This window comes from Acanthopagrus latus, chromosome 11 (genome assembly GCF_904848185.1).
Source record: "Acanthopagrus latus isolate v.2019 chromosome 11, fAcaLat1.1, whole genome shotgun sequence".
Lineage (NCBI taxonomy): Eukaryota > Metazoa > Chordata > Actinopteri > Spariformes > Sparidae > Acanthopagrus > Acanthopagrus latus.
Window position 1 is genome coordinate 2,800,655 of NC_051049.1, and position 22,736 is coordinate 2,823,390.

General features: G+C 41.6%; 1 protein-coding gene across 4 annotated transcripts in view; it reads left to right on the forward strand.

Annotated features, from left to right (window-relative positions):
- nlgn1 (neuroligin 1) overlaps positions 1-22,736 on the forward strand; it is a 393,552-nt gene that overhangs the window by 360,371 nt on the left and 10,445 nt on the right. For all 4 annotated transcript variants that reach the window (XM_037115594.1, XM_037115593.1, XM_037115595.1 and 1 more), the window contains 5 exons: positions 15,672-15,884; positions 18,251-18,517; positions 18,614-18,975; positions 20,306-20,466; positions 22,254-22,410. In XM_037115594.1, the coding sequence (XP_036971489.1) occupies positions 15,672-15,884; positions 18,251-18,517; positions 18,614-18,975; positions 20,306-20,466; positions 22,254-22,410 (1,160 nt within the window). The remainder of the gene's footprint in view (positions 1-15,671; positions 15,885-18,250; positions 18,518-18,613; positions 18,976-20,305; positions 20,467-22,253; positions 22,411-22,736) is intronic.

The following is a 22,736-nucleotide window of genomic DNA, read 5'->3' on the forward strand; positions in this document are numbered from 1 at the left end:
TTTGCTTTCCTTTGCCCTCTGTGTTTCTTTCACCAAGGCTCAAATTAAAGTCTCACTGGAGGAACACTAGTGAAGTCCAAAGCCGTAAAGGCCAAAGAATGAAAGAAACGGCCACCAAGAAGTGCCTCAACGATGCTAACCTTTACTCAGACTCACACAAATTGACAAAAAGAAGAGGAGAGAAAAGAGCAGAGTGTTCCATCTGGACGAGTAACCTTTTCTCCAGCTACCATTCAGGCGACTGGTACACATATGTGTGTGTGTGTGTGTGTGTGTGTGTGTGTGTGTGTGTGTGTGTGTGTGTGTGTGTGTGTGTGTGTGTGTGTGTGCGATTGTGTGCAGGTATTTACTGTATAAGTGTGTGTAGAGTGTTTAGATGCTTCTCTGCTAATCTCTGTGAGTGTGTGAATTTATTTTTTTTTCCAGCCAGAGTGGATTCACGTGTGCATATTTTTAGTCTGAATGTTTATGTGGACATGATAACAGGAGGAAGGAAAAGAGGCTGTGATTCTGTGGAATTATGCATGACAGTGTGTGTGTGTGTGTGTGTGTGTGTGTGTGTGTGTGTGTGTGTGTGTGTGTGTGTGGGTGTGTGTGTGTGGGTGTGTGTGTGTGTGCAGGGCTGAGATAGTGCAAGAGGCGGACTGACATTTCCAACCAGCCTGTTTATGACTGGAGGCAACAGGCGGCCGCACAGCGACATCACTTCCTGGGTGGCCGGGGCCTCATTAGGGAGGAAAGGTTGACAGACTGAGAGAGGGAGAGGGGGAGAGAGGGAGAATCGGAGGCCTTAATACATAGACAGAAAAGGATTTGATGTAGAATGTTGATCTTTTGCCCTGTCGCTTTGGGCAATATTGTGCTTTACTTTCATTCCAATATATAATTACTCAGAGAGAGGGGAGGGGGGAGAAGGGAGACACAAGGAGACGAAGCCTTGAATACCTCCCAGATCTCACTGTGAAACCTGAGACTGAAATGGCTCCTAGCTTATACAATTAATAATGATGTGTGTGAGTTCACCTGAATTGTTGGATTTTGAAATGCTGAAGTATTTTGTATTTCCCCAAATTTTGTTTGTGTCCCCCACATCAGTGTCCAGCAGCAGCTTTAAGCTATTCGGCTAATTAATAAGTCTTTAATTGTAGCCCCTTTGCCAGCGTTCTGGAAGCAAAAGAGGCGAAGTCTAACTCTAAATGGAACTCTACCTCCAAACACGACAAAATATTCCATCAAAGAAAACATTATTTCAGAAAACACAATATTTCAGAAAGCATACAAACAACAGCACACATTTTTTTAGAAAACGGTTTACTTCAGGTCGTGAAAAATGTAAGAAAATGTGTTTTGTGAAATGATGTGTTTTGACCATGAAGGCCACCGTAGTTGCCCTCTCTACAGTGTAAGTTCAGCTTTGATGATACCACCACTGCTGGCTTACTGCCCATTTGTGACCAGTGAATTCAGTGCATACTGAGATGTTTGAACAGTTAGCACCTGACTATATCTACACCTCAGCGCCTTGTGCTGGACCTTGTGCTCCTTTTTGCTCATTGTTTTATGCAGACTGTACACTCAGCTATCATTAGCTTCACCTCCAACCGGACGCTTTCAGCTGAAAGCTCAGATTAACCAACTGTGAACAGTTAATATTGGACACTTATATGTGTATGGAAACATAACAAATACGTTCCTAAACAGACTGTGTCTACCAGAAATTATATTTTAAAAATTATCCATAACAACTTTACAAGGTGTTAAAATATCAGATTTTGTATTCTCAGCCCACTCTGCTGCTCCCAGGTGGACGGAAAATGCAGCTTTAAGTTAAAGAAGCAGAAACGCAGTCTAAAAAACTTGCAGTGTTGTTTAACCTGAAGTTTTAGCCTTAAGTATAACAAGTAAAAACATGCATAATACAGAATTCAGTTATTTTTAATCTATTCCTTTAATGGGATATTACCACGGATGCATCAAGGTGTAAGCAGCATTTCAGCGTTGTGGCTTGTTAAGTTAGAGTTAATGTTAGTTTATAAAATGTTGTGGAGAGTTTAAACATCTTCAAATATGAATTGCAAACAGCAATTAAGTGAACTGAAGTATAAAATAAAAGCACGCCATCATGTGCTAACAGTACATCTATAAGTTGGCTGAAGGGGAACATTACAACTTAATTCTATGTAAATAAAACACCTGAGTTATCGTTCCTATCATCAGCTCTCTGGTATAGATTTCTTCCAAGATTTTTTCACCAGCTCACATTCAGACTAGATTAATGCAAATGAATTGCACTGACGTCTCTTGGCTGATGTAGGGAGGAACTGCAGAGGGCGATTTCAGTCTCGCACGATGATTCATTTCTTCTGTCCTCGTTTGTCTCTCGCTCTTTTCCCACCTTGTCCTGGAGTTTCTCATTCAGCTCGTGTAAGATAGCATGTTCTGCCTCCGCTCCTCTTTGCAGTGGCGTAGCAGGGGGGCTGCTGATGCACAGCTCCATGGCTCTGAATCCATCTGAGTGCCTTCACTATAAAAGCACTAAGCCGCTTATGCTGCTCTTATAAAAGACATGCATATCTGAAAGCCACCTCGCCTCAAGATTTTAGCAACATGCTCTTAGAGGCTGACCTATATGGGGTTTTGAGGACCGGCGCTGATAGAGAGGCATTAGGATGGCAGGTGCTAGTGCTTAATGCAGCATAGTGTTCAGCATTTACTGGGGGATATAATTCTGAGCATTACGACTTGTATAAGATAAAGTAGTAAGATGAAATAATTTGTTTATAATTTCAAGCATTATTTTTTGCATATCCATCATTACTGTTATGTTTGTCGCTAACTCTGACCGCTAGTTGTACCACTTTTCTCTGCTGGATTTCTCATGTTATCAGTATGTTGTTAGCATTAGCATTTCTCTATAGATTTAGCGTTATGACGTCTTTATATAGCACCTACAGTAGAGCTGCTTTGTAATAAAAAAATAAAGGACAAAAGCTCACTTTCTACAATACGAGACCTTTATAGAAGTAAATACTATATGTTCTCCACTCACTCCACTAAAGCCTTTTGATCTCGGCTGCATTATTCTTTTAGTCGTCCATCTTTGTGCCTGCATCTTTATTTTATTACCTGTCTACAGGACTTGAACGTGTCAGAGCTATCTTTGACTTCACTTCCTATGCAGGGCTCATGTTCTTTTCTGCGATGCCACTTCCACATTCCGAGTGCCCTCTTCCACCCTGCCTCCCTTTTCTGACTTCCACCTTTATTTCCCTCTCTCGGCACCTCCCAGACTCCTTTTCTCACATTGTCATATACCTCTCACACCCTTTGTTTTTTTTTTCTCTTCCTCTCTCTCCGTTCTCTCACTAAAATGTCTTTGCTTTCTCTCCGTTTGGTTTCCGCCACTCTGTTTTCATCTCTCACTCTCCGGGGGTGGGGGGGTTGCAGTCCTCCCCTATATGCTAATAATGTTCCTGTGCTCAGAGTGGAAGCTGCTTAACCATTCACATCAGGACTCAACACATGCACACATGCATAAACAAACGCACGCTCGTCGCACACCATCTCCTTTTGCCTGTGGAAGTGTGCACCCCTTCTCCTCACCGCTTGTCATTCTGTCGAGCTCTGTCTCTTTTTTCATTTCCTAAAAGCATCATTGTCAATAGGAAAACTTTCCAAATGTGATTTTCCTGTACTTCAACTGCAACATCGTACTTTCTGTAGTCCTCTTAAACACATCAACTTTAGTCAAAGGCTACTCAAGTGCCTGGTTTTATTCAGGCAGTATTTTTTGTAATACTGCATTTTTTTTTTGTGCGTGACTGAAAACCAACTTGTAGAAATGTGACCGTGACTGGACACCAGTCTGCTCTTTCAACATTACATTCTTGTATCTCGATAATGCGCGCTGACACTTTCCAATTCAACCTGTAGTTACAGCTGCATTTGCCATACTTGACACCTTCCATATGCCAGGTTGCCACAATCTTATTGTCTCTCTGGAGGAGGCTTTTGTAATTTCCCCCGTCCTCAAAGTAATTATACAAAAAAATCAGCAATAAAGGATCCGTCTCATTAGGTGTGCCAGGTGGGAGAAGCTGCCAGAGCAGACAGTTCAACTTTTTTGTTTTTTTCAGATGTCACACTCTTTTCTCTTCAGCCTGGCCACCCGAACGTTGCTCACATCAAGGAAATAAATTAGGGTTCTCTTTCCAAAGTTAATCATTTGGCAGACAGTTTCTGACGAAAGCATCCAAGTGATGATGTACAAACAAGCTGCAAACTGAGCAACAGTAGATTAAGGAGAAGTGTGCCTGAATACAGTATTTCACAGCCAGAATATCTTGAAGCACTTAAATAAGAAAGTGAATCTACTTGACTGAATAGCTGCTGTCAGTGTATTGTACTTCCACACTAACAGGGTCTAAAGGCTATCTCAGTTTGGACACAACACATTTTTAAAAGATAATCCGCACTACATACTGTACTGGTAAAGTCGATTTTCGCCTTGGCAGTTTATCTTAAGGCTCCCTGTTAGAAGCACATGGATGTGTCTCTAGTCTTCCTGAGTTCCTGAACATAAAAATACAATGCAGACCTACAATAAGAGACTACTGACTGTTCAAAATGCGAAAACAACCAAACGAGCTATGCAGACACACAGAGAAGAGAGTGGGTTGGAAGAGCCAAGCTGGGCCGGTAATTGGTACTAATGACACTTCACATGACATGAAAAGACTCAAAGTCAGTTTCTGTTCCCTCATCATCCAGGCCGGTTGTATCTGCATAAAGGTAACATTCGTTCTGTAAGAACAACAAAGTGCCAGATCGGCCGATTGCCGGTTTAAGTCGAGGGTTGTTGGTGCTGCTGTTTCATCTTTACACATATATTCACTGAGGTAACTTCGTGAAAAGAAGATCATTCAACCTAGCGTTTAAATGTGTGTCCAAATATTTATTTCAAGCCGTGTTTTGCGTGTCCCATTCCGAAGGGGTATTTAAAACTAGTAACATTAGTATGTAGGTTTATCTCATTTCTTTCTTGAATTAATTACTGCTGTGTAAAAAGAAAATTTAATAGAAGCAGGTAACTCTGTCCTGCATTTAAGCATTTAATCATTTATTTAATTCTGTCAAGTTGTCTGATTTTCCATTCAGTCCGCTGCCTCAAATTTACGGATATTTCAATGTCATTTTCTGAGAAAAACACTTCATCACTAATCATTTTTTTACATTTTCTTAATTATGGGCCATTACGTATTCACTCCACAAGGCTGGAATAGCTTGAGTAACAGTTTAATCACATCCACACCCACACACAGAAATCCTCCCCACTCCCTCACCGCCTTCAACCCTGCAGACGGAGGTAATCTATACCAGCTTGCCCTAACAGGCAAATCTGTAAGGACAGCGGCACAAATTAACACATGTTTGTGTTTGCGCAGAACAAGAAATATGAAAGGCGGCTCATTTCATTTTTGAAGTTGACAGCATAATTTGATTTGCGCCGGATGGGGGAACAGAAAGGAAGAGGATAGATTTGATAATCAAGATGGAAAGTGAGGAATGGATGGGTGAACGGATAAAGGAAGAGATAGTTGTGTTTTCAACAGTGAGGTGTTGCTACACATGGGTGTTTGAAATATCAGTTGATATAGAGCGTGTGTGTGGGGTATATATAGCACTTTCCATAACATATGTATACTAATAGATACCTGGGACTTACCGCCTGTCAACCAGCACCTGCTGTGTGTGTGTGTGTGTGTGTGTGTGTGTGTGTGTGTGTGTGTGTGTGTGTGTGTGTGTGTGTGTGTGTGTGTGTGTGTGTGTGTGTGTGTGTGTGTGTGTGTGTGTGTGTGTGTGTGGTGTAAACAGCTGGTATATAGAAGGACTGGCAGAGCATTGATGAAGCTCCAGTTTGATCATTTCTACCTTAACATAATCTGCGTTATTCAATCATTCCTGATGGGTTCCACATTAGCTCACAGCGCACAGTTTATTTATTTGCCTCCCATTTGCTGCGACAATTCCAACAACAGAGTTTGAATGACGAGGATATGATCAAGGCAAACACCAACACACACCAATCTATCGCCGGCCGGAGGTGTGCGCTGAGGCCTTATCTCTCCCTCTCTCTCTCTCTCTGTGGCTGTATTATTTAAATGGACCTTTAACTGCTGCAGCGTCAGTTTACCTGCTGAAGATAAGTAGCGTCTTTCAAATGCAAATGTGGACACTCACACAAGCATGCACACACACAAACACATGAACACAGTTTTCTGTCCTGGGTTGTTGTATTTAGGATAGTTAAAACCTGCAGCAGCAGATTCTTTGGCCACTTTTGGGACAGTTAAATAAGCTGTAAACACAACCCTGACATAGAGGTTGATACGATACTCCCTTTTAGTACAGACCAAATACAGAGCAATCTTAATATCCTAAAACGTTTCTTATCAATATTATTTGTTAACCATTGAAGTGACTTAGCATGACGTGGAAGGGGTCGATTGTAATGATGAACACTCCTGCATCATTTATTGAGAGTTTCTTTATTTATAAGCTCATTGTTTCTGACTCTCTGTCTGTCAAACTCAGGCCTTATTAACCTTGTTTCGTGCAGCATCAGGAGTGGCAGTGGTTTTACACCAGAAAAGCTCCTATCGACCCAGCTGCAATCTCCTGGTCCGGCACAGAACAGTCAATAGACCAAGCTAGCTTCCTGGTGAACACAGTAGACCAGTGATTCCCAAAGGATGGGCTGTGAAGGTACAGCAGGTGGGCCAGGATACGTCATTTACAGTGAATAAATCATTTTCAATTGTGGTGATTATTTTGAAATTACACCAAAATTAATAAAGTCATTTTTGACTGGGGGAACAGACTTTTACTTAACATCAAATTGTATCATTATACAGGGAATTGTACCTGGCATGTAAGTAACTTGTGGGGGATATTTTTAGCATATTAATCATAGTTAGTCTATACTGTCATACGATTGATTGGGTTTGGTCAAAGTGCAATGCAAATATTTGTACAGTAAAGCGTGAAAGCGCAGCTGTTTCCTTCAGCTCAGACAGTTGAGACATGAACAGCTTTCATTTATGTGTCACAATGTGCCACTGTACATGTGTCTATTCTAGTAAAGAATAACTTCACATCGCCATCCATCATATTTCTGTTATTTTTCAGTCACATATTTTATTTATCCATATGATAATATAGTCTACTTTTTAACACGGATGCACACTTTTTAACTGTCACCATGCAAACAGGGCACACCTGAAAATGAGAGCTTGCTCCGTGTTTGTCCCCAGTGCTGTCTAAATAAAGGTTGAATGAGTGAATATCCTGTAGCTCCATATTCATTATTTCCAGTGAGAAATGCTTTGTGCCTCATCAGCATATTCCCCAGCTGGTTGCCCTCGGCGTGCTGTTGTCTTCGGGGTTGTTGTATGGGGGGAGCAGATATAGATGTATCGCCACTGAGGCTCTGTAAATATTTGGAGCTGTTGTTGCACCATTTGTTTTAAGCAGACAACTGCAGACTGTAGGGCAGCGGAGATAAGCAGGAGTGTACTGAAGATGGGGAAGTTATGGTGTGAGCATGTGGGAACATCACAAATGATTCAGCCGTGCTGCTGGAAATTTCTTATAGCTGATCAATATTTTTCATTATTTTTCTCTATGTCTTTATAGCTCAGCAGGTGTCACGGGAGAACAAAAGAAGAAAAAACTACTTTTGTTGATAAATCATTGAACAATTTCAGACAACAACAGTCGTTTGATGCCCAAACTTTATGAAGTCTGATATCGTAATTTCATGAAGGTTATCTGCCGGGCTCAGGGACGATGCGTTTAAAAAGAAATGTAATGGAGTTTTTAAAAAGGTTCCAGCGTTCACTCAGCAAGGGAGGTTTTGGAACCCAACTCGTATTAGTGACTAAAAGTCAGCACATCTTCATTTAGACTATTATTTGAGTGAATATTGGAGTGAATAAAACAGACAAAGCTAAATTCAAAAGGTCTCTCTGTAAGTGCTTGATGTGAAAATATGCAGCTGTTGTTCGCTGTATCAAACTTTAAAGGTCACATATATCTCCCCAGCCGTGACGCCCGTCAACATGTTGATGTTCCGGCCCATCAGTACTTAGTAGTCATTATTATATTATTACTCAGTATTCAGGACTATACTCAGGACTCCTGGGTGGGAACATACCCATCTTTGAACTTTAGAGATTTTATTTTGATCTTAACTGCACAGCTGCAAAGTGTCATGACTGCACGTTTGCACCTTTGTTCAGTGTTCACTCACAAGGTAAACACAGTGTGAGACACACATGTTGTGGCTGGGGACTGAGCATGTGGTACCATCGAGGTAAACATGAAACATATCTCTTTAAGGTACATTTAGAACAGGTACCAAATGTGCAGTTAATCTCGAGTTAACTATGAACAATCGTGATTAAATATTTGAATCGATAAAACTGTCGCCACTGTTTCTTAATTGAATATTCAAATGGATACATGGAAGGCACTCTATCTAACAATCTCCCATCGTACGCTGGGGGAATACTAATCCATGTAATGATCAGGTTTGACATTCTGAGTTGAATTCAGATCTATAGGCAGTTTAACGCAGCCACCTCAGACGTTTGTCTGCAGGGACTGAAACAGGACAAATATCCACAACTCATCAGTCATTAGGAAAACACAGCGGAGGGTTCTGTCTTCCAGTGTTCATCTCTACCGCTTCCAGCTTCCGTGTCTTGTTCTCCATGTGCTTGTTTATCTAGCTACATTCTCAAACTTTATGTTGTTTTTCATCTTCCCCTCGAACATCCCTTCATTTCGTTCTCTGAGCCCTCGATCTTCTTTTGGTTACCCTGACTGTAATATGGCGCATCTCCTTCTGCGATGGTGTTTCCCATCTCCCCTTTTCCTCAACTGTTGTTCTCTCTTCTATTCTATTCTAGTCTTTCTTGACATGGAGAGTCAAAAGGACAGAGAGTGAAAGAGAGAGAGTGCAGAGAGAGGATTATGGCATACAGACCATGACTGTGAAAAATAGATGTGTGTGGAGAAAGAAGTATTAAAAAAAAAAAAAAATCCCATCTTTCTCTTCGTCTGGCGTTGTCTGTGGTTCAACAGAGATAGCGGGGATAAAAGCTGGATTCCTGGATCAGGGTTCACCTTAATATTGTCATCCCAGGGAGCTTAGAGGCCGAGCGGCCGTATCACAGTCTCAGTGATCACGGATGGTGGCTTTTAGCCAAACCTGAGACACAGACACATATGATCTATCCTGCACGGGGGAGGAAAGTGGAGCGTGTCTGGTCTCACAGAGCTGAATGAAGGCAGATGGAACTAAACATTTACAGCACGTCACCATCGATATGAAAGACTGACTGACTTACTTCATCTTTTAAATTGTAATGTGAGTTTTGACATCATGTTAAATTTTAATACACCTTGTCTTGATTTAGTTTTGTTGATTCATGGGTTTTTCTTTTCTCAGTAAGTTGTGTTTGTTTTGTGGTATGTTGGAGAAATTAAACTCAAGACTGCACTTTTGAAAAATTACCTGACTACTTAATTGTTGTGTTTTCTCCATCAGAGCCTCCTTGTTATTTGTATAACAGAAAATAATTAATAACAAAGTTACAGGTGAAAAAAATCTTGTAATTGCTTTGCTAAAGTTTTAATATCACATCATCTTCTTTTGATGCAAATGCATCATCATATGAACAAGCCCTGATAGGAGAACAGTAACTGGAACAAAGGAGGGTAGTTTACAGCCCTCTCCTCTTTAGACTGGATGTTTCTGTCAGAGCCAGTTTTGGCACAACCTTGTCCAATAGGCGGGATGTGACGCCAAATGACCAAACTGCATCCCACTTTGTTCACCTACCATCCTCCCTCTCCATCCTCGAGTCGACGAGAGAGTGCAGGAGCAGAACAAATGTGTTCGTGTAGCCTGCCTGATTCATTGATCCTTGACTGTGCTCTGAAATATCAGTGAGCTAACAGTGCTGTGTGTTGATGAATCCACGGCTCTGTCCGTGGTGCTCAAACAGCAGATGAATGTGTTATTGCACCCATTTTCTCCATCCTGCCCTTCAGTCAGTGTCATCGTGGATCTATAATATTCTTTATCGTTAACTATATACTCCAAAAACTCAATGATATACTGTATTGTAGCCTCCTCTGAATTGTAGGAAAGTGTAAGTGTATCCATCAGGACAATGGTTAGGTTTGCGTTTGGGTTAAAAATTAGACTTAAGACATTTTAGTGCCTTCTAATCAAAGCAGGATTGTCACAGCAAGAAGCTCCCGGGTTCTCATCCTAGTCAGAGCCTTTCTGTGAAGATTTTGCATGTTTTCCTCATGTTTGCTCTGCTATCCCCACCACCAAAAACATTTCAGGTTAATTCTCCAGTCAGGGCCCGATCAAGGCACTGGCTTTAAACTGGGTTGAATGCAGAGAATCAGTTTCACAACTTTGCACACTGTGGGAATGTTTGTGATAAATACAGATGATAATTATTCAGAGGTTGCAGGCTTACAAGTAATTGCAGCAGGTGTTTCAATAGTTATTCAGCAGTTTCACCACACCAACTCTCGCCTACAACTCGCTGGCTAAATCTTTTTGGACTCAAGAGATGACCTTTTCTCTTAGTTTCCATTGCTCAACCATCCTACAGAACATCTGTTTTAGTCTTCTGCTTTTTGTTTTGGTGTCTTTGCAGCAGCTTCAGTCCTCATTCGGTTCAACCTGACACATTACTGTGCAGTATCACAACATTCTTAGTTCTTATCAGCCTGTTTTGTCTCACAGTGCTGTACTCTTGGATTACAGCCGATGACACTCATTATGATGATAAAAAGGCAAAACTATATGATGCTCGTGTTCCTACCGTACCATTACGAGGTGGCCTTCATTATGGCGCCAACACAAACATGTTATTTGAAATTACATTTCAGAGGTTGCACCGGCGGAGGTAAAGTGCTTCACACAGATAGGATGTGAGCGTCAGCAGTGGATGGATGACTCCATGCATGTAGGCAGTATCTTATTATCTAGAGCAGCTTTACTACCACATCTACTCACTGCTAAGAACTCAGTGTCAGTAAATCTGTAAAACATCATTGTCTTCTATACTGCTGCCAAGGCTAAGAGAGCAGCAGCCGTGAAATGTAAGTGAGTTCAAACCTGCAGCCACTCCCTCTGAGCTTTTGCATGTAACTGAATAGAATTAAGAATGGAGTAAAATTACAGAACTTGAATGATTTATTTTTTCTTTATGGTTCTTGTATCGCAGCATGTATGCTTCAGAGTACTGATGTGTGTGTCTGTGTGAGCGAGACGGAGAAGCAGGGAGAGCCCGACCACTGTTGGCGGACCCAATCATTCTTCCTGCCTCGCTCTTTGTGATTGCCAGCCCATCCCTGCACTGCAGCTAAATTGAATCAATTAAAATCTTTCTTGTAGATGGCTGCTGTTGCTTCCACAAGATTAGGCTTTAATCAAGAAACACACAAATAAATAAATAAATAAATAAATAAATAAATAAGGCAGTGGGAAAGGGAATAGAAAGGGAATGAACTCAATTAAAAAGTCAGCCGAGGGACGTGCCTGTCGCTGGGTGTCGGCGAGGGTGCGTGGATGCAAATGTACTGTAGTTGTTTGTGGGGGAGTCAGTGTGAAGTGTGAAGTGGTGAATAATGTGTGAAGCACATGTGTGCATGATTGAATACATCACAATACATTAACAAACCTTTTTATATCTGCGCACTTTTGCATTAAGCACTATTCAGAGAAGTCTGTATTCCATTACAGTATAAATCCATTATAAACCCTATGTTTGCATTGTGGTTACTATAATAGCAATCTCAGCTGCTGTCATATATACAGTAAACGCATCTCATAACAGTCATATCAGTTCATATCATCGTGTATTATGCAATCAAAGACATTAGAGATTTCCTACTGCTATTGTCATGAACGATCTGTGTAGAACAGTACAGTAATGATGACTCACTGTACAGTACAGTTTGTGTGAATCTTGCACACACTGTCGGTCGGGCTCATATTTAGAGGAATTATATTTGCTTCTCCTTCACAAGTCTACAGCCGTGCTAGCAGCTCTGTGCAACACTTCAGCTAAAAGCTAATGCCTGCATGCTAATGTGCTTTCAAGTAAACTGTAAACATGCAGTGCTAACATATTTAATGTCGCAATGTTTCAATTAGCACTAAACAAAGCAGTGAGGCTGTCTATGGTCTCCTCCTTCACTGCAGGTGTTTTAATTGTAAGAATGTTAATGCAGTGTTAGGTGTGTGCTGTATGCTAACTGGGATAGCTTGGCTCTGTGGCTGGTTGGTTTGTGGTAACATTAGCCACTGAACAAGGGGTCACCTTCAGGGTTTCCTTTGTGCTAATTGGCTAGCAGCTCAACGACAGTCTGTCATTACCACTGCCGCTGATTCAGGGGCTGTGTGCTGAGTGCTACAGTGTTAGCTACCTGCTGAGCAACACACTCAGGGGCTGCGTACCTTTGTCATCGCTGAAGAAATCCAACTACCTCATCACGTAAGATGAATGTACTCTCTCTCTTCCATTCTTGCGTGACTAGTTAGCTATGTGGGATGAGCAGGCTGCACAGGCAGAGTGTGTGCAGGTGGGCAGGTACAGTACACAGGTGTGCAGACAGGTGGCCTGTCCAGTGTTTCCATGTGAGCCGAACTAAACGACTGGATGGTTTATTAAAGGCCTTCAAGAGCCACCGTCAGTGGATTTTCTTTCATTTTTATTTGTCAGAGCATTTGATGTATTGATTGCTGTGGGAATGTTAAGAGACTTCTGGAATAACTTTAACAGTGAACACAAGAGTTGCAGAGTAGAAGTGACTGGAATTAATTCAAAGTTGTATTTCTTTTCAAAATGAAAACGCTTAGCAGCAGATTTAGGAGAATGACTTAACTCTGTTGTTGGGATTAGTGCGCTTAAAGTACAATTAAACTATCTCTCAATGTTTTCTAATTGGCTTTTATAATTCAAACCAAGGAATTTACAGCACATAATACTATTTTTCACCTTGAAGCCAAAAACGTGCAGAATATATTCACAGAGAAGTGATGACATCATCCCTTTCTGCATCTTATTACAAGAGCTCGAAGCTCCTCTGAGGGATTGCTCTGAGCGCCTCTGTGCATGTGGCCTGAATGCATCCCTGTGGAAATGAACTGCAGTGCTGACTGATGCTGCGTAATGAGCACTCCATTTAGTCACAGAGTGGGACAGCGGTGAGAATAAGGAACGCAAGGAAAGAGGACAGGGAAGGAAGTGTGTGAGCGAGGGGGTTCATGGGTGGGATCGGTGGGTGTGGGGGACTCCCCGGACGCCTGCGGCAGGTAATGGAGCTTTTAGTATGGAAATCAGAGGGAGAGGGAGGTGGTGATGGGAGGAGTGGTTGTAGCGGAGGGGGGGTGCTGGACATGAAATTGCTCTAAAAGACCAGAGCTCTCCTGTGGGTATACTTTAGGTGCCTGTTCTTGTCAGAACATTCATGCCTTTGCGAGCACCGGATCTTTATGCAGCCGCATTGACCAGGAGTACCTGAGAGGTTTAATTGGACAAGGGAGGAAGATGGAGGACAGGAGGGTAGATGGAGGTGGGACTGGATTCACGCTGGTATGGAGAGAGAGAGAGAGAGAGAGAGGTATGACTGATTATATGACTCCTGGTAAGGACTCAGGCGTCGATGTGTATGCAGTACTTGCTTATGTATTACAGTATATCAGGCCAATTTTAAGAACCAGAGGTTTAAAGCATGAATGAATGTTTGCATTTTAATTAACTGTTGCCTTACTGTGTTACCGTTTCCTCATTATTACAACTTGGGGCTGCCAGATTTATTCAGGGGAGAGAAAACAAAGAGGAAAAGCAAAATAACGACTCAAACATCTGTCCCGCTCTGACCTGCTGCATCTGCTGAGCTCCAAGTTACACAAATCACAAAAAAAAAACACATGACTTTGCAGTTTAATTTAGTTGAAATGTTGTCTGTAACATCTTTAGAGCAGCATACACTTTGTTACATTAACACCCATGACAGCCTACACTTACAATAATGTGAATTTATGTTGCATTTCAGGGGATTTGTTGAGACATCAGTTATTATTACAAGTTCATCACATCGTAAAAGATCTTTGGTCAAAACTGAATTTCAGTTGTAAAGTCTACGTAACGGTTTATGCGGGGTGATAAAGTACATCATGAAGCATTATGTCTTCCTGTAAGCTGATCCATCAGACATTAGTGGTGGACTGTAATTTTAAACGGCCTTTTAATTCAGTTAAGAATGTGATGCAGTGGTTAAATGTAAAGTTAGTCAGAAACTGATCGAGTGAAGAATCTCTATTGTGTCTTTTTGTGTTTTTTTATGTGATCTGTTTGGGCCAACTGAAAAAGGATTTTGATAGTTGATTTAATGCAGTAAAATATGTTTAATTGTATTTACCTTTTTCATATTGCTTTGCTATGAGAAACAAAATGCTGGCATGTGACTCTTTGTCATCACCGCCAACCTACTGTAAGTTTTATTAGCAGATGTAGATTTAGATACAGTATGTTTCTCTCCAAAATGAGTGTGTCGGTGTTATATTTAGCGGATCCACACTTTAAGTGGCTCTACAGGGTAATAACTCTTGCTTTATTGCAGCAAATTATTAAACAGCCGCGCTTGTTGGTTTTTTTCTCCGCACAATGGAGAAATACGTCTCGTTATCTACTGGCGGTCCTGCTCAGGCGCTCCAAAAGTAGATTGTTGTTTATTTTATTTTAATCAAGGAGATCAAAAAGAAAACGAGTGCAAAAGAAAAAAAAAAAACGGTTGTGTCCCCAGTGATCTGCACTTTGCATTTTATTACAGATAATTAACTGTAAAGCTATGAATTAATTAGAAATTTAAAATGAAATATATCTATAAATTCAAAAAGATCCATCTCAAGTCATGCTGGTGTCAACTGCTCCTCTCTGATTGGTCTTCATCTATCCAAGCTGACCACGTGATTAAAATGTAAATGCAGATTCTGTGATGTCAGGTGATCCATCCTGTCCTCCTGCCAGTCTTCATAAATCTTGCTGTTGTTACTGCGGTTGAACAGGAACACACCAGAGCTGTTATTTAATATATTCACGGTTTGAAGACTGGCTTGTTATACCTGTTCTTTCATATCTGACTTGTGTTCTTGGATTCAAATCAATACCTTATTTGCTTTGAGCTTGTATATTTCAACATTAACTCATGTAGTACTTCTCGCTGAACAAAGACATGCATTTCCCGTTTCTCAAAGAAAGCCTGCAGCCATGTTTTCATCCCAGCAGTGTTTGTTACGCCATTACAGCTCCTCTTTGTTTCAGTGGTGAAAACTCCATGTATATCATGTCAGGAAACAAGAAAGCTTTCATGAAATTCCATTGATTTCTTTTTTGATATATAAAAGAAGAAACACCTCTTACTATTAAAAGTCACATTTTATTTAGCGCTTTTTTATGTCAGTTGTTAGAAGATGAAGTAGTAATATACTGAACCCTTCTGCTTACGACACTTCTAACAATAAAAAGAAGGATAACACTGACGTCTCCTCTGTTCTTTGTCCTCTCCTGCAGGGTTCCTGAGCACAGGTGACCAGGCAGCCAAAGGGAATTACGGTTTGTTGGACCAGATCCAGGCTCTGCGTTGGACCAGTGAGAACATTGCAGCCTTCGGCGGCGACCCGTTACGTATCACTGTGTTTGGCTCGGGCGCCGGTGCCTCCTGTGTTAACCTGCTCACGCTGTCTCACTACTCGGAGGGCAACCGCTGGAGCAACTCCACCAAAGGTACAGATCACCTGGGGATGCATGCGGGATCTTCATGTATATTTAACCGTGTATGTGCACTTCAGCAGTGCGCGACCATGTGAGTGGCGGAGCAGAGCAAACCCGAGACAGTTCACAGTTTAGCTTTGCAAGAGGGCTTTTGACTGGATGTGCACTGAATGGAACATTTTGTTCTCATGAAGGCGCAGCTTTTTCTGGCATTTAACTACAAACACAACATTTAACTGTGATAATGAGACGCAACCTGAGTTCAAATTATCTTGTTTTCACCTGCCCAAACAAATTAAGAGGAATCACTCCGGAGAATCCTCAGTGTGAACGCACCCTGACTAATTTAGAGGAGTTTGGATCAGTTATGATATCGCAGCTTTGAAGGCAGGTAGACTCATATGATACGTACATGATAAACACCAGCCTACTGTAGATGTAAAGCATCGCCTGGAGGAAGGTTTGCTCAGTCGGCTGTTGTTTTTCCACCCAGACATAGAAATTCAAAGACTTTCCATCCCAACATGACTTCATCTGACAGTGTGTAGCGTAAGGTCTGATGCTTTGGGAGAAACAAAAAGGGTCTAACTGTAGACTTAGACTTCATTCAATTTTGCATTTTAAAGTCAGTATGGAAAAAAAAATCTAGAGACAGAATTGCAGACACATGAACATCTTTCACTGTGATCATACAGAGCAAAGGATGAAAAATAAAAGTTAAAATATGCCAACGCTTACCAATTCTGTTTCATGCACAGAATCAGCTAACACATCCAGTAGAGGAATGAAAGAGATTCAGATTTGCGTGTGACAGAACAGACAAAAAAAATCCTTCAGGCTGATGTTATTTTTTTTTTTTTAATTTTCAACTTACCGCATTAAAAAAAAAAAACACACACACAATCTGTTTTTCTATCAGAACCTGCTTCCCCGACCTGTCTGTGACACCAAAGACTCAAGTGCACTGGCTCATACTGGTGATGATGAACGTCCCAGAGCAGCAACAGTGTTGTTCATAACAAACATCACTCAAACGACAGGAAACAGTGTGAGAGACTATTTTTAGTCACGGATGAATATAAAATACTTGTTTTCAATAGTGTAGTATCTAGTATTTACAGAAGACTCTCACAGGACCACTGTGACCTGTAAGGTGAAGGTCTCATGACCAACAGAGGTAACGCAGCGAGCACTAGCTGGCATGTGTTCTACCGACTTACCATTATTGATTAGATGAGATAAACCTTTATTGATCCCCCAGCAGCACAAGTGTAGATAAAAAGAGAAATTTCAAGAGAATGAATAACTAAATGTGTTTAAAATAAAAAGAAAAGAAAGAATAAAATAGAAACTATACACAAGTGATTAGACTCCACTTACACAGTTTTAGGCAGTAGCAGTAGACATACTGTACCTAGTGATGTGAACAAGTGATGTATTTCAACAAGGTTGGGTTGTGTGACAAGCTATTGCATTTTTCCAGAAAAAAAAAATGGTCATAATGGACACATTTCAGGACAAACTGGTAGTCATAAATTATGGTGTGTAACATTATAAACAGAATGTGACGAAACAACAGTGATGACTTTATGTTGAAAAGGATCTGTTTACTGTGTTGCAGGCATGTCTGCTGAGGTTGGTGTGCTAACTCGCTATCTCCCACCTTGTCTCATGCTCTGCAAGAGGCAATGGTCTAATAGCTCCCGTAGTTTCAGCTGCGAGATGTATGTCATCGGGCAGTTTGTTACATTTGGCACAATCTCTTAGCTTTAAGACCAATACGTGTCTGAAATAAACTCACAGAGAAATATTGTCTCTCTTTCGCCTGGACGAGAGACGAGACATAAACTAAATAAAACTCACCACTGTCTTGGTTCGTCTTCCCACAATCACCTGCTGCGCATGTCTGACTCCCTTTCGCTCCTCTGTTGAGTCATGTCCCCCCCACCCCACCCCCGCCACGTCTCCAAACTGAGCTCCATCAGTATCAGAGGCTGTGTTCTGTCCCAGTCTGGTGACCAGCCGTGTTCACTCTCAGGCTGCTAAACCCTATTGAGCTGGTCCTCGCTGCCTGTGGTGACCCCCCACCCTCCAGGCAAACTCCAGGGCCACTGGCTCCATGGCAAACTGAGCCATGAGCTCATTAAGTAATGGTAGCTAGCTATAGCCAACTGGAAATCAGTGGGATTGTTAACATTTATTTATTTCATCAAGGTAAGACAAATGTTTCTTGCACTTTTCCTTTCGAGAAAGTTAGATTATCCTTAAGACACTTCACTTCACTCACCTCAATCCCCTGATCCTCATGTCATTTCCTGTTGCAGTTCTGTCAGCTCATTGTAATTTCCTCTTCGCCCCTCTCCTGCATCCGTCTCCAGGCCTGTTCCAGAGAGCCATCGCCCAGAGCGGCACAGCTCTGTCCAGCTGGGCCGTCAGTTTTCAGCCAGCCAAGTACGCCCGCATGCTGGCCCGGAAGGTGGGCTGTAACCTGGAGGACACAGTGGAGCTTGTCGTGTGCCTTCAGAAAAAACACTACAAGGAGCTGGTGGATCAAGACATCCAGCCAGCCCGCTACCACATCGCCTTTGGGCCTGTTATTGATGGAGATGTTATACCTGACGACCCTCAGATTCTCATGGAGCAAGGTATGAGTTTACTCTGCTCAAGAGCCAGAGGTTTCCAACAGTCTTCTTACCCTAAGTTTGTTCTTTTTAATAATCATCTGCACCATCTTGTTCAAGGTGAGTTTCTCAACTACGACATCATGCTGGGAGTTAACCAGGGTGAGGGCCTGAAGTTCGTGGAGCTTATCGTGGACAATGAAAATGGCGTTCAGGCCAACGACTTTGACTATGCTGTGTCCAGTTTTGTGGATGACCTCTATGGCTACCCAGAGGGCAAAGATATCCTCCGGGAGACCATCAAGTTCATGTACACAGACTGGGCCGACAGGCACAACCCGGAGACCCGCAGGAAGACTCTGCTGGCCCTTTTCACTGATCACCAGTGGGTGGCACCTGCTGTCGCCACAGCTGACCTGCACTCCAGCTTCGGGTCTCCGACATACTTCTATGCCTTCTACCACCACTGTCAGACAGAACAGGTTGGTCTATGGATGTCTGGCCAAAGATTTAAGTTGCTAATTGGAAATGATTAAAGTTTCTAACTGACAATCTATGCAATATTTTATATCAGTTGTACTGTCTCTGAAGGTGCTTTCAAGGAGTCTGGTTTCAGATCTCAGAATCACTGTCCATATGTCTGTTTTTGGTGATTCAGATATCACAAACAGAAGCTGGCTAACATGAACACAAAACGTGACTGAATGTCTCAAACAGCCAGGATGGTACAACTGTGCAAATGTTAGCTAACAGCATGCACAGATTATGTGTGTGTGTTTATATTGTGTATGCTTTGAGTCTGCACTGATCTCAGAACTCCATGTCATCTCTTTACATTCCTATAGCGGATCTGGAAGTCGAATTATTTTCTACTTTGCCAGAGTTTGCACCTCCTACAGCGAATTAGCATGTTGGTGCATCCATTTGCATCTTTCACTGACCTAGTGTGCAAGTCCATCACCTCTGAAATGTATATTACTTCAGCTACAAAACACCTTGAGGCTTTAAATCTTTAGATCCCTCTAAAAACTGAAACCCAACAAGAAGTTTGACTCTAAAAAGCAATTTTGTTTGTCCTCCATGATTGAGACGAGACCTATTTGTGTCAGAAATCTGCAGAATGCAAATGCTTTGTGAAATGAAGGCAGATTGCTAATTGTAAAAAAGAGGTGGTACTGTATTGTGGCACAAATCAAGGTCTGATTTCCAATAACATCACTGTAATTGACGTACTAGTTTGCAGTTGAAGAAGACATGCTTCAGTTCACTTCAAGTCTAGTTTTATTTTCCTCACTTTTTACTTCCAGTTTTACTTGTACAGCTACTTTCTGCATATTTAGGTCTATATATATATATATATATATATATATATATATATAATGTAGTCCTGAAATATTTGAGGAGTGGTAATTAAATCCCCACATTATATTTTGGCATATTTTTCATTCAGCAGACGGCACTGAAGAAAACACTACTACATTTTAGTTTAACACTCAGCCCAAAGCCTCCCCTGTTCCATCCCTTTATTTCTCATGTTGTCTCTCTCTGTAATACACTGAATAATGGGCCAGATATGGTAGGCAAAATAATATTAAAAACTTATCTCATTTCCCCTTTTCCCTCCCAAAAAATGTTGTTTCCCAGCCTCTTTGATGTGTCTGACTGTGTGTGTGTGTGTGTGTGTGTGTGTGCGCGCGCGTGTTGCAATATCCATTGTGTGTCAGCAGCAAAAAATAATCCCTTTCATTGCGCTGTGTCTGTCACATGAATGTAATAATAAGGATCTGATGTGATTCATCTGCTGCTCATTAGGTACCACCATGGGCAGACGCAGCACATGGAGATGAGATCCCGTATGTGTTTGGCCTGCCGATGATTGGACCAACAGAACTCTTTCCCTGCAACTTCTCCAAGAACGACGTGATGCTCAGTGCCGTGGTCATGACCTACTGGACCAACTTTGCTAAGACAGGGTATGACGACGCTGCAAACTTGTCCCCTTAGGGCCAACACAGATCACATTGTATATGCTAGTACGACCACTGAAAGCGTCTCTCAACTAGCTTAAAAGATTACGAGCTACTTTGAAAGTGCAAATGTATCCATCCATTGTTTCTTGAGCCTCTAACTACACAAAGATTTAATGTTAACTAACACTTTTAACACAGTACTGCCTGTAAACTTAAAACATTGATCACATTTATTTTTGCTTCTTGCAAAAAAGTGCAGATAACACAATCCTGTAAGCAGGTCGGCCAGCGGGTTATTGAAACATGTTTTGGAGGCATTTATTCTGCAGTTACTCTCACAGAGACTGATCAACATGCAATTACCATTACAAGACCATGAACTAATTGATAATTACATTGTAATTGTGTTTCCTCAATATTAACCCACATTTGATGACCAGGAGTGGTGAATTGTGCTTTTGTGCTTTATGGACTATGCAGTATAATTGGTATTCTACGCAGATTCATTCTACATATCGTCAAATACATTCTTAATTAATGGTCGTAGCCTGAAGAGTGACATTCTCGATGGGACAAAATTAAAAGACTTTCTTCCCCCCTGTCTGTCTCACGTTGCCTTTCAGCATATAGTCGTGGCGGTAATTGTTTTTCGAGAGCGTAATGGGGGGACATTGGCTTTTTTCTGTGCACTGCCCAGTAGCCCTGAGGGGAACAGAAAGGCACTAATGATCTACATATATAACCCCAAATTGACGTGGAATGCCGGGTACCTGGGAGATTTATGCCACCAATTTGAATGGTTAAGCGTGTTCCTGATGAGGTCTGGCTGGCTCCATATGCCGCTCTCAGACAATGGGGCGCTCAGTGGGTCTGAATGGGCCTCCATAGCTCACGTGGCTGGCTCTGTAGTGCCCAGATTAAGTGTAAGTGGGTCTGTTTAGTGCAGGATCCCATGCTGAATGTCCTCTGTAAGCTTCTCTGTATACTGACTATAAGAGGGGAGTTCATTCGGGGTTGCTGACCTGCATTTACAGCGCACTTCATTCTTGTGTTATTATTACAATGTTTACCTAAAGTAGATGGTACATCACATCAAACTTGTTGCTGTTTTTTTAGTTCATAGCAGCTACTGAAGCATTAGATCTATAGAAACGATCAGCACAGTTGAACTGCATCTTTACCCAAACTTTCCATGACTGGAAGCTTCATTCTACTTATACATGATATATAAACTGGTTTGTTCCCAATAAGAGAGCCATGATTTAAAAACTGGGGCATGCTCATTTTTTTTAACATTTGAACAAAACTTCAAATTAAAGACACTTCTGGGGTTATGAGCAATCTTAAGAACTCTTCATTTAATCAGAATCTTGGGAAAACCAATCATCTGTGTGCAATAATACCCCTTTTGACCTTCTTTTTGATTTTATCAGGTGTCATATCTCAACTGTTGATTAATGTTTGATGAACCTAGGGGCTGCATCTCACGCCTGTGTTCCAGTATTTTCATAATTACACTGATTAGCCTGAGGGAGATGCTACACTTAAGTCAAAATTAAAATGTTAATAAGCAACCTCTAAAGGTCCACTCCACTTTTATTTTAGCTTTAGTTCCTCCTGTCCCCTAGAGTAGATACAAGCATTTCTGACTGGCCAGGAAAGGACTGCATCACGCATGGGAGGTGACATATCTTCTTCATGAACTGTGATGCCATACAACCATGCACAGATCTCACCTCTCTGTGAATTCTTTCATTTAAAACTATTTCCTTCTTTGCTCTTTTTGTCAGGGACCCAAACCAGCCAGTCCCCCAGGACACCAAGTTCATCCACACCAAGCCCAATCGCTTTGAGGAAGTAGCATGGACACGCTACAACCAGAAAGACCAGCTCTACCTGCACATTGGCCTGAAGCCTCGGGTCAAAGAGCATTACCGTGCCAACAAGGTACAGTCAGACATTACTGAATTCACTCGCTGTGTAACACGTTCAGGACTGATGAAAGCCCTTGTTGGATGGAATACACAGATGAGACATCGGCTCAGCTGTATTTGGGTTTTCATTAGGTTTTCAGTTATCACTGAAATGGCTTACTTACATTGGGAATAGATTACAGTGGTAATCCACTGTATACTGCACAACTAAACGCATTGTTGTACCTGAACGTCACATACGTAATGTAGCTTATACATGCAATGTAATGTAAACAGCGGTCTGCGGGGTGAAAGTCCTGTGCTCGTATGGCCCAGCCTCTTGCCTGCTTCACTCTTTCC